This window comes from Mus pahari, chromosome 3 (assembly GCF_900095145.1).
Source record: "Mus pahari chromosome 3, PAHARI_EIJ_v1.1, whole genome shotgun sequence".
NCBI classification, from domain to species: Eukaryota; Metazoa; Chordata; class Mammalia; order Rodentia; family Muridae; genus Mus; species Mus pahari.
The window spans coordinates 114,134,143-114,146,605 of NC_034592.1; the positions used below are offsets into that span (position 1 = coordinate 114,134,143).

A 12,463-nucleotide genomic window follows, 5' to 3' on the forward strand; every position below is an offset into this window, starting at 1 on the left:
TGTGTGTGTGTGTGTGTGTGTGTGTGTGTGTGTGTGTGTGTGTGTGTGTGTGTGTATGTGTATGTGTGTGTGTACACAGGAGTTTGTGTGCCCATGTATGTACACATGGAGGCCACAGGTCTACCTTAGGTGTCTTCTTCAGGAACCAGCCTTCTTATTTTTAAGATGGTCTCTCTCCAGGCCTCGGGGCTGTCAACACACCACAGGGATCCATCCTCCTTTCTCTATGTCCCTAGCATTTGGGTTACTGTACCACCATGCTCAGGTTTCTCTGTAGGTCCTGGAGATCACAGTTAGGTCCTCATACTGCAGGGTAAGCACGTTCTAAACAACTGTCTCCCCTGCATGTGGAAGTATTATCACTAAATTACAACAAGATTTTTTCTATTAAAATTATATTTTAGAAGCTGGATATAATAATGCATTGGGGCAAAAGGAGGGAGGGAAATGAAGAGGATAGGAAGAGGGGGAGGGAGAAGGGAAAGAGTGGAAGCAGGATCAGAAGTCCAAGGTTATTCAAGGGCAGCCTGAGCTATATAAATCCCTATTAAAACATTTTCAGTATAGAAAGTTCTCATCTCCCTCATTATCAGAAAAGCCCCAAACTCAGAACACTTTTTAAACTAATTAGTTGACGATTTCATAAATGTATTATTTATATATATGAATAACATTTCCTTCCTACCTTTTGTTCCCTTTCCCTCTGATGATTCCTGTCCTCCCAACCAAGCCCCGCTTCTGCATTTGTCTGTTGCTTTAATGACCCACTGAGTTTCATTGGGCTTACTTCCATGAGTGTGACTAGAAGAGCTATTTATCAGAATATGGGCAACTTACCACTGTGACACTGATGAAGAAAGTGTCTCCCTCTTACCCAGTTACCATTAACTGGGTAAGATGTAACCATGGCTGGTGGGTGCCTCATGAGCCCCTTCTCCAAAATTCTTCCAAACTGTGACCAGCTATTTTTAATGTTTTTATTATGCCTGTGTATTCCATGTGGGACAAGAAAGCTTGAGAGTATCATAGCATGCATGTGGAGGTGTAAAGTCAGAGCTCACTTCCCACCTTCACATGGGTTCTGGGATTGAACTCAGGTCAGTGATCTTGAGAGGCACTTTACCCTCTGACATGCACCCTGTGCCCAGCCTAAAATCTGACCTTTGCAAGATTTAGTGTGTGTTATCAGCATTGTTTGAGTAAGGATGACAAAATGAAATCAAACTTAGGGATAAAGCTTGGTCGTTGGATCAGTACTTTTTTGTTGCTGTGATAAAACATTATGGCCAAGACAGCTTATAGAAGAGTTTATTTGGGTGTATGGTTCCAGAGAGGTAAGAGCCTGTCCTGACGAGGAAGCTGTAGCAGCAAGCGGCAGGTATGGCTACAGGAGCAGGAAGCAGAAAGAGCAAGCTAGAAGCAGTTGAGGCTTTAATAGGACAGCCCACTCCCCTAATGATGTCCTTCCCCTAGCAGGCCACAAGTCCAAACCCTCCCCACACAGCACCACCAGCTGGGGAGTTCAAATGTCTGGGACTGCAGGGGACATCTCATTCAGACCACCTCAGTGGTTGAAGGCTTACCTGCATAGTGTGTGCAAGGCCCTAGGTTCAATTCTAGCCAAGAAAAGAGAACATGAGGAAAGAAAAGAAGGTGGGAGAGAATAGGGAAAGAAGAGAAGGAGAAGAGGAAAAAGGAAGGGAAGGGGGAGACAGGAAAGCAGGGAAGGAGAGGAGAGGAGAAGAGAAAGAAAAGATTAACCAGCCTGGTTTTTAATAGCACCCCTCCCACTCTCAGTAGTTCCCAATTTGAGCATTAAGTTCAAGAGTGATAGATATTTTTGGGTGGGTGATCAGTATAGTCATAAACATGGTGACTTTTGCTTTCCTTACAACTTGTAATTACAAACTCTTTAGATGGTCAGCTTCAACAGAAGAGGGACTCCTTTAGTCTCAAGTACCCTAGCCAGCTACCCTGGGATATGCAGCCTCTCTGTGATGATACACAGGACATTAACTGGTATGGTTCTGCTTTGCCAAAAAGTCAGACCATGGTTGAAATCTCCACAATGAGAAAGAAGCCTTGAGAATGATTACATGACATCAGGCAACCCAGGATCCTCAGAAAGGGCCATGGGCATCCACAGGTTTTGGCACCCAGTACTAACTAGTAAGAGCACCTCATAGGTTTCTTTAAAATGAAAACACTAAGGAAAAGCTAACTTTTTTATTTATTAAGGTTATTCATTTTATTTTATACGTGTTTTGACTGTATACATATGTACCACATGCATACAAGATCAAATGATAGCATTGGGTCCTAGAACTAGAGTTACTGATGATTGTGAGCTGCCATGTGGATCCTCGAAATTGAACCTAGGTTGTCTACAAGAGCAGGAAGTGCTCTTAACTTCTGAGCCATCTCTCCAGCTCCAGAAAGCTACTCATAAAAGTCAAATCTAAGCCATGTGTCTGGTGATGTACACCTTTAATTGCAGCACTGAGAAGGCAGAAGCAGGCAGATTGTTATTCACTCAAGGCCAGTCTTCTCTAACAGTAACAAAAACAAAACAAAACCCAAAATCTGTTACTTTTCACTTTAGAGTATAAGTGATAGAGAAAAGACACAGAAATTTTAGAATCTATACCTTAAAATACCTTATGGATTATATGATACTATTGGGACCATATTTACTTATGGAATGCAAAATAAATTTAAAAAAAAAAAGATGGGGGAGGGCAGAAAGTCTCCCTTCTATTCTGTTGTGAATCTAGCTATAAAAAGAGTAAGTGGCACAGAAGTGGATGCTCACAGTCATCTATAGGATGGAACACAGGGCCCCCAATGGAGGAGCTAGAGAAAGTACCCAAGGAGCTGAAGGGGTCTGCAACCCTATAGGTAGAACAACAATATGAACTAACCAGTACCCCCAGAGCTTGTGTCTCTAGCTGCATATGCAGCAGAAGATGGTCTAGTCAGCCATCATTGGGAAGAAAGGCCCCTAGGTCTTGCAAACTTTATATGCCCCATAGAGGGGAATGCCAGGGCCAAGAAGTGGGAGTGGGTGGATAGGGGAACAGGGTGGGGGGAGAGTATAGGGAACTTTCAGGATAGCATTTGAAATGTAAATAAAGAAAATATCTAATTTAAAAAAAAAAAAAAAAAGAGTAAGAGGCATGGGTGTGTCTCAGTGGTAGAGCACCTGCTTGGCTTATGTGGGATTGAATGATCCTCAGCACCACAGATGAAGGGTGAAGCAGATAAATTTAGGAAAATACGATGCTAATCATTGACTTCCTTGATTTTTTTTAAATGTTATTATTTTATGTTTATTTTATATGTTTATATTTTTCTGTGTGTGTTTTTTGATGTGTGCTAGAGGGATGGGGGGGGCACTGGATCACACTTCTCTACCATGGTTTCCATTTCACTTGTTGAACTTCCCAATTGTAATCATAACTACCATCTTTAGTGAAACAGTTACCATCTACTTAGTAATTGTTTCATTCGAATATCAAACACTCCTGCTCTGAAACTAATGCTCAGAAGGTTTCAGGTTTGCCAAGCAAGCAGGATAATATAAGCCTATAATTTTAGCACTGGGAGGGGGAGGCAGAATTGTGAGCTCAAGGACACCCTGAGCTTTTGAGATCCTGTCTCAAATAAAATTAAATTATATGCATATCAGATTTTCAGAATAGGTGTGTTCAGCTGCTGAGTCTAAGCAAATATCCCCAAAGAACCCTGAAATCTGAAACTTACTAGTTCTAAGCCCTATGGTGTGCGTGTGTGTGTGTGTGTGTGTGTGTGTGTGTGTGTGTGTGTGTGTGAAGTTCTCACTATGTAACCCAGACTTGCCCGGATCTTGCTATATAGAGAGACTAGGCATATGCTACCATGCCTGGGAGTCCCAGCGTTTTAGATGAAGGATCTCAGTTGTACCATTATCTTCCCAATAAGGGCAGGTGACATTAGGCTACTAGTAAGTATTAGGAATTGGTGATGACAGTCAATTCTGAGACACACAGTAGATGCATCCAATCTACCAATACAACCAATGATTTAGAAAGAATTATGCTATAGTTAAATTTGCAGTGTTTTTCTTCTCCACAAAACAATGTTACCTTCAGTCCTTAGTTAGTTCAAATATAGTAGGAATTTTTTATATTCTTGGTGTTAAACATTGTTGTTTTATAGTAAAGTTAGTAAGATAAAAATGATACCCTGTGGGTTGTCCGGTCATAGTCTGTAGCTGAGGCCATTTTACTGAGAAGCAGCGTAGGCTGTCGCTGGCTTTGTCACCCACATTTTCTGTATTTTTGTTGCAGATTGCCTTCTCCCAGCACAGCAACTTCATGGACCTGGTACAGTTCTTCGTGACTTTCTTCAGGTAATTTCTCTCTGCTAACTGTATGCACTCCATTGAGACAGTCCCTTTCTTCACTGCAGCTTGCTCTTTGCATATCCCTGCAAAGCTGCTTTTCACTCACAGTGATGTAAATTTAGTCTGATGTGATGAAACTCTCCATTTGGATGATTTGGCTCTTTGCATGGGGAGAGGTTTGGGCTGAAGTAGTTATTGGTAATATAGCTACTGCTGTAAGCTACATGTCTTAATCTGTCTTAATCAAGATATGACTGTGATTATCCATATGGAAGGGTGAGGTTTACTTTCAAACTCCTGGGGTTCTCCTTTATTTTTATAGTTTCCTTATTAATAGTTCTTTTTTTTTTTTTGAGAATACTATGCAGAAATGATTGAAAAGGACAAATTAGTCATTGTGGTGTTCGTAAGAGAAGCAGCAAGAGCCAACCTCACCTCCCTATGTCCTCCCCAAATAGAAACTGCTCCACTGTGTTACTTATCTACCTTCACACCAATTCTTGGTTTGCCAGCTCAGTTTTCTTTTCTTTTCTTTTCTTTTCTTTTCTTTTCTTTTCTTTTCTTTTCTTTTCTTTTCTTTTCTTTTCTTTTCTCTCTTCTCTTCTCTTCTCTTCTCTTCTCTTCTCTTCTCTTCTCTTCTCTTCTCTTCTCTTCTCTTCTCTTCTCTTCTCTTCTCTTCTCTTCTCTTCTNCTCTTCTCTTCTCTTCTCTTCTCTTCTCTTCTCTTCTCTTCTCTTCTCTTCTCTTCTCTTCTCTTCTCTTCTCTTCTCTTCTCTTCTCTTCTCTTTAGTAGTTATGACTGTCCTGGAATTCTAAGTAGAACAGGCTGGCCTTCAAATCACAGATCCTCCTGCCTCTGCCTTCTCAGTACTGGAAGTAAGGTGTATGCAACTGTGCCACAGCTAACTCAGTTATTTTTTGGTTTTCTATATACTGCCTTACTCTACCATATACACCAGGTACACACAAAATTCCTCTCCAATAATTTAATAGTTATATCACAGTGCGTTGACCAACTGAAAAATCCTAAATTGACTTATGATTCTACTTGCTCATGTTTTAAAGGAAAGGTTACTCTTTGCTTATCTTAAATGTAATATTTTTCCTTTGCATTTGCTGTTTAATTTTTTTCCCTATAAATCTACCCCAGATTTACATCTATAATCTGGCCAAAAAAAAAAAAAAAAAAAAAAAAAAAGGCCTCTAATGATGGTTGTCTCTTAGCTTTAGTCTCTCTTGGACTCCACCCCCACCCCCCACCCACAATGTTCCATCCAATGTCCTTAAGTGTACTAGTCTCCAAGGCCTGCTACGTAGTTGTCATTGTTGTAGTTACTTTTCTACGTTGTGACAAAGCACCCTGACAATGACAACTTAGAAAACATATAATTTGAGGATCACAGTTCCAGGTTAGAATCCATGACCATCATAGCAAAGGCAGACAGGCAGGCCTGGCAAGTAGCTAAGAGCTTCCATCTGATCCACAAGCATAAGGCAGAGAAAGCTCATTGGGAATGGCGTGGGCTTTTGAAACCTCAAAGTCCACTCCTAGTGACACACCTCCTTATTCTTCCAAACAGTACCACCAACTATGGACCACACATTCAAATGTGTGAGCCTCTGTGGACCACTCTCATTTAAACCTCCACAGTGATCTTGGCAACTTCTTTTGGATTCCTCCCATGCCACAGTCTTTCCATGTATTTCTCCTTTTGCTGGAACTTTTTCCCTCGAAGGTTTCTGAGGAAAGAAACATAGATAGCTTTTGTATGTACTTCTACAACTGAAAGTATCTTAATTTTTGCCCTAACAAATTTTTGTTTGTTTACTTGCTTGCTTGATTCAGCATTTGTTTGAGACAAGATCTCTTTGTAGCTCTGGCTGGACTCAAACTCACAGAGATTCATCTGCCTCTGCCTCCAGAATGCTGAGATAAAGGCGTGCTCCACCATACCTAATCCACCCTCACAATTTTTTAAGTGCGTATTTATATGTGTGTGTGTGGTATATGTAAAGGTGTGTGTGTTCATGCACACAAGTGCAGAGATCAGAGGAGTCAGGTTTTCTGGTCTATCTCTCTCTGCCTTATTATTTTGAGACAGGGTCTCTTGTTCGACATTACATATACCAGGTTAGATAGCCCATGGGCTTGTGGGGATTCTCTCCTATTTCTAACTTCCAAATGTGTGCTGCTGCATCTGGCTTTAAGCAAGGTCTGGGAATCTGAGGTCAGGTCCTTACACCTATGTGGCAACTTTGCCTACTGAGTCATCTTACTAGCATTCACAAGGTCAAAGGTTAGGACCAATAGCCAAGGTTGTCCTCAAATCTCCACACAGATGTACCCACAATTATACAAACACTCAACATAAACCTGTTTACACACCCACATCATACCACACACTCACACACACACACACATGCATGCACATACAAAAAAATGCCTTTTGAAAGAAGTAGAGAATACTAGATATGGCATTATACATATATAATCCAAGCTACTCTGGTAGCTGAGGCAGGAGGATTTCAAGTTTGAAGCCAGCTTGACCACATAATTATACCATGCCTCAAAAATTGTATAGAGAATAAGAATGAATATGAATGAGACTAAAGTCATATCTCAGTTACTTTTCTGTTGCTGTGACAAAACACCATGACAAAAGTAATTTACAGAAGAGGTTATTGGGGCATATAGTTTCAGAGGGTATGTCCATGACAATTACAATATGGCACTGGAGTAGTAGCTGAGAGCTTAAATCTGGTCCACAGCATTAGGCAGACAGAGAGCTAACTGGAAATAGCCATGAGATTTTGAAACCTCAAGCCCCACTCCTAGTGACATCCCACACCTCCTAATCCTTCCCAAATAGTTCCACCAACTAGGAACAAGATATTCAACATATAAGCCTATGGGAGTCATTCTCATTCAAACCACAGGTAGTAATTATTAGAGCCCAAGAAAGGAAGAAGGGATAGAAAGAAAATGATTGATGGGAACTGGGGTGAAGTCTGATACAGAGAAATCTTTATGTACTGCAGCGTAGCACAGGAAGATAACTGTGGTTGAGGACAATCAGCTAAGTGATTGGTAGAGAGGATTTTTAATATTTCTAATACAAAGAAATGCTGCAGGCCTGAAATAGTGTACGTTCCAGTGACCCTGATCTGATTATTACAACTCATACAACTCATACACTTGTACCAATCACATAAATAGTTACAATAATTGTGTCGGTTTTATATTAAATAAAAATGCAGAGCGAGTTAAAAAATGCCTGTTTTAAACTGATCCCAGTTATGTGCCAGATTTTCTTTGCTGTGACAAAATACCATAGGGAGCAGTTTATAAGGAAAGAGATTTCCTCCTGCTCGTAATTCCAGAATTTTCGGTCTAGAGTCAGTTAGTTCTATCATATTGGGCCCACAGCTAGACCAAATACAGTGATGGGAAGAACGTGGTAAAGAAAAGTATTTACCTCATAGTGGTCAGGAGGAACACAAGACAAAATATATATTTCAATCCCATACCTCTGGTGGCTTGCTTCATCCAAACAGACGCCACAATCCAATAGCCATTAAAATACAAGTCAACCAATTGACTGACATCCATTGATCCCAGCCATATCCCTAAATTCAACCTCTAAGCTCTCTGCTGTTCTGCTGCTCTGGGGACCACGCCTCTATTGCATAAATCTCAGGAGCATAGTTCATAACAGAGCTAGGTCTCTCAGGAGCTGTTTGGTAGGCTTAGTTGTTTTGTTTGTTTGTTTGTTTTCAGGTTTTTTGTTTGGTTTTTTGTTTTGTTTTGTTTTTTGAGACAGGGTTTCTCTGTGTAGCCCTGGCTGTCCTGGAACTCACTCTGTAGACCAGGCTGACCTCAAACTCGGCAATCTGCCTGCTTCCTCCTCTCAAGTGCTGGGATTAAAGGTGTGCGCCACCACTGCCTGGCCTAGACTTATTTTTTTTCTTCAGATGCGAGTCTTTGCCTCTGAAATCACAGTAGCTTTTCCCTTTCAACACCTAGTTTACAGAAGAAAGAAAACCCAAATTTTTTTTTTTTACAATCATTAGACAACTAGAAGTTTTCCCTCCTATTAAGAAAACATATTAACAGTATTAAGAAAACTGTTGGCTTAAATTTGATGATTTGAATTTTGTTTTACTAATAAATGCATGTATTGTTGGGCATGGCCGCACATCCCAGCACTCAGGACTCTTGAGATAAGAGATCCTAAGTCCAAGCTAGCTGGACTAGCAAAATAAAATCTATTTTTAAAAAGCATACACACACACACTTACACACACACATACACACACACACACACACATATACACACAATTATTATTAATTACTTTTTTCAGTAGTACAACCAACAGTTGACTTGTCTTAAGGGAGGAAGGAAGAGGAAGCAGAGAACATGCCGTTCAGATCACTTTCTCCTTTGCACTCAGTCTGGGTCCGCAGCCCATAGCGTGGTGCTGCCCACACTGAGGGTGGATTATTGGTATTCAGTTAACCCAGTGTAGAAACTCTCATAGACATGCCCAGATGTTTGCCTCATAAGTGAATTCAGATCCTGTCAAAACCACCATGTATGTATATATAACTTACAGAAAATATACTCATCATTACACATAAATTTCATCCACTTACCTCTTATGAAAAGTTGATTATTTACTAAGATTTTTCTCATTCTGAGTTTATCCATAAAGTCTACCACATTGATTAAATTACTTGTTTATTACCTGTTATCATTTATGTTTGAATTGCTTTTCTTATTTGGGGTAAGCTGTGGTTGGCCACTGTGAGGGGCTTATCAAGAAGTCAGAAGTGGGAATACCTTCTAGGAAGTCAGGACTGGAAGCTTAGCTCAGCCAGCAAGTGTTTCTCACACTGCACTTGCTGTGAGCCTACCCCATGTGAGCTACCATGTAGCCTCAGGAGCTAGAGTTGGGACCTTGAGGATTGTTCCCTGGAGGCAGGGGTGGAGTCAGGCAGGGGTGGAGCTGACTCACAAGGTGGTCTTGCCTTGCAGCTGTTTCCTCTCGCTGCTTCTGGTGGCTGCAGTGGTCTGGAAGATCAAGCAGAGCTGTTGGGCATCCAGGCGGAGAGAGGTAAGCCCAAGTAGACAAATTAAACTCCGCATAAAACTCGGTTTCTTTCCTTCTTTCTAGGCAGATCACTTTTACATGTTCAGTGATGACTAACATTCATATGAGAAGCATGCTGTTTAACCTGCATTCTGTGGTGGTTCTACTGTGTGCCATCAGTAGATTTTAATTATTCTTGCATAAAGGGTCATTAGTTTTGCCACTGCTTGATTTAAGTCTTCCTAAGAGCCTTTCCTAAGAATATGAGTGTACAGCTATTAAAAACAATGAATTTATGAAATTCTTGGGCAAATGGATGTATCTGGAGGATATCATCCTTAGTGAGGTAACCCAATCACAAACGAATTCACTTGATATGCACTCACTGATAAGTGGATAGTCCAGAAACTTAGAATACCCAAGACACATTTTGCAAAACACAGGAAAAACAAGAAGGAAGACCATCATGTGGATACTTCATTTCTCCTTAGAATAGGGAACAAATTACCCATGAAAGGATATTGATACAGAGACAAAATTTAGAGCTAAGATGAAAGGATGGACTATCCAGAGACTACCCCATCCGGGAATCCATCCCATCATCAGCCACCAAACCCAGATACTAATACACATGCCAGCAAGATTCTGCTGAAGGGACCCTGATATAGCGGCCTCTTGTGAGGCTATGCCAGTGCCTGGCAAACACAGAAGTGGATGCACACAGTCAGCTATTGGATGGAACACAGGGCTCCCAATGGAGGAGCTAGAGAAAGTACCCAAGGAGCTGAAGGGGTCTGCAACCCTATAGGTGCAACAACAATATGAACTAACCAGTACCCCCTGAGCTCGAGTCTCTAGCTGCATATGTAGCAGAAGATGGCTTAATCAGCCATCATTGGGAAGAGAGACCCCTTTATATGACCCAGCACAGGGGAAGGCCAGGGCCAATTAGTGGGAGTGGGTGGGTAGGGGAGCAGGGGCAGGGGGAGGGTATGGGGAACTTTCGGGATAGCATTTGAAATGTAAATAAAGAAAATAATAATAATAAAAAAAAGAATATGAGTGTAGACGCGGGTTCAGCTCAGTGACAGAGCACTTGCCTGGCATAAACTGAGTTCCTGAGTTCTAGTCTCAATGCCCTATAATAGCACAACACTAGAGACAAAGCTTCTATCCTGTGGGTCTTGGGCAGCAGGGAGGGGAGGGGAATTTAAAAAACAAAAACAAACCTCTAGCTCTAGCCTGTGTCACTTGTCATGACGAAACACTGGAGTGGGTACTAGTAGACACGTCCTGTAGACACTGAGCACCTCTCCATTCCAGGCACTGATCCAGATGGCTCTCCTTTATCTTCATCCACCTATGATACAAGGGAGGCTAAGTAACTGCCCATCACCACACAGACACTGAGGTACAGAACTGAGCTCTAACTAGGGCCTCTGCCTTCACAGCACAGGTTCCTAAACACATGTTTTCCATAAACACTTGATTTGTTTTAGTCTGTACATTTAAGAATCTCATGTTCTCACTGAATGAGCTAGACAACTCACTCTAGACTATACATTCTAAAGAAGAGCAACAAAGCAGTTTTGTTACTGTTGAGAAGAAAACAAAATTATTTCCATATGAGTTATTAAGATAGAATAGTAGATATTTGTCTGAATACAAGATAACAAGAATATAAAAGTATATAAGTGGATGATAAAGAAAGCAACAATCAACTGGAAAATATTTGCAGTATCATGAGAGAGATAAAACTAGAAGACGAACCCCCTCAAGAAAGGATTTTTAAAATATGCTTAGACTGTGTTCAGTCAGCTAGTAAACTAATTTTTTTACCCTTCATTTGGAGTTTATGTATAGCGTTGAACCTGACCATTGTAAATGTACAAGGTCAGTCATGACTTGTTCCCAGTAGGATGTTTTTAGTTCTTGCTGCGTCCTGGGTCCTGATGGAAGTTCTTTACCCACCTTATCTCCTGTCCTCTTGGCATTATTCTAGAATAGTGCTGCAGTGGGGTAGCAACTGTCTTCCTGTGACCCTGCACCTAGATTATTACAGAACCCAGACTGGGTTTGCTGAGTTAATGGAAATTCTTTCCAGGTTCAGTAGAAAGACGTGCTGATACATACTAGGCCATCTAGTCTTTCAGTAATGCTCAGAGACCGCAATAGGATATGTAACAGCAACAAAATTTTAACATAAAATTTCCCTTCTAAAGCAGAGTGATGATTTATGTGGCTTCAGGATCTGGCCTCCTAGAAGATGGTTTGAAGTAAGGCCAGTTTGTCTTCCGCAGCATAACCTCAGAAGACTGCTCATATTATTGATGATATAGGAATGAATGCCCACATTACGTATTTGAGATGAGTGTTATAGTATCTCATCTTACCCACCATGAAAACATTTCAAGCCATGTGTGCTTGGGTAAGGTAGGAGTAGAAGAAGTTCAAAGTCATCCAGTGAGTTCAAGGCCAGCCTGGGCTGCATGAGACACTGTCTCATAAACAAACACATGAATCTCATTTAAAGAAGACATGAAAGCCTTGATACTTTGAGCACCTCTCCTAACATATCCACCCCCAAATCCAAAGTCCTTCATGTTCTTGTCCTCTGCAGTTCCACGTTCATTATGTTCTCAGCAGCATCTCTCTCCAGGGAGAGTTGTCTTGCATCCTATCAGCCATCTTTTTATTGTTGTTGTTGTTGTTGTTCTGACAAATGTCTGGTCCAGGTTTTAACACAAAGCAAGCTAGAGTGATTTTAATCTAGCAACAGAAATATAAAAAGGTAAGTTTTTGCCCTTTTATATATTCAATCAACAGATATCATAGCATTACATCCTCCACTATTTTAACTTTTATTTCTTACTGGTAAGGGCTTTTTATAAAAATATAATAGTATTACCATATGTAACAAAATTTGATACCTTGTGCTACCTAGCACTTTGTCATGTCCAGTTCTCCTCAGCTGTCACAGAAGCGACAC

General features: G+C 40.9%; 1 protein-coding gene across 1 annotated transcript in view; it reads left to right on the plus strand.

Moving 5' to 3' along the window:
- Positions 1 to 12,463, plus strand: part of Atrn (attractin) — a 132,830-nt gene that overhangs the window by 111,119 nt on the left and 9,248 nt on the right. Inside the window, exons 25-26 of the mRNA XM_021194966.2 lie at positions 4,329 to 4,390; positions 9,420 to 9,498. Coding sequence (XP_021050625.1) covers positions 4,329 to 4,390; positions 9,420 to 9,498 — 141 coding nt within the window. The remainder of the gene's footprint in view (positions 1 to 4,328; positions 4,391 to 9,419; positions 9,499 to 12,463) is intronic.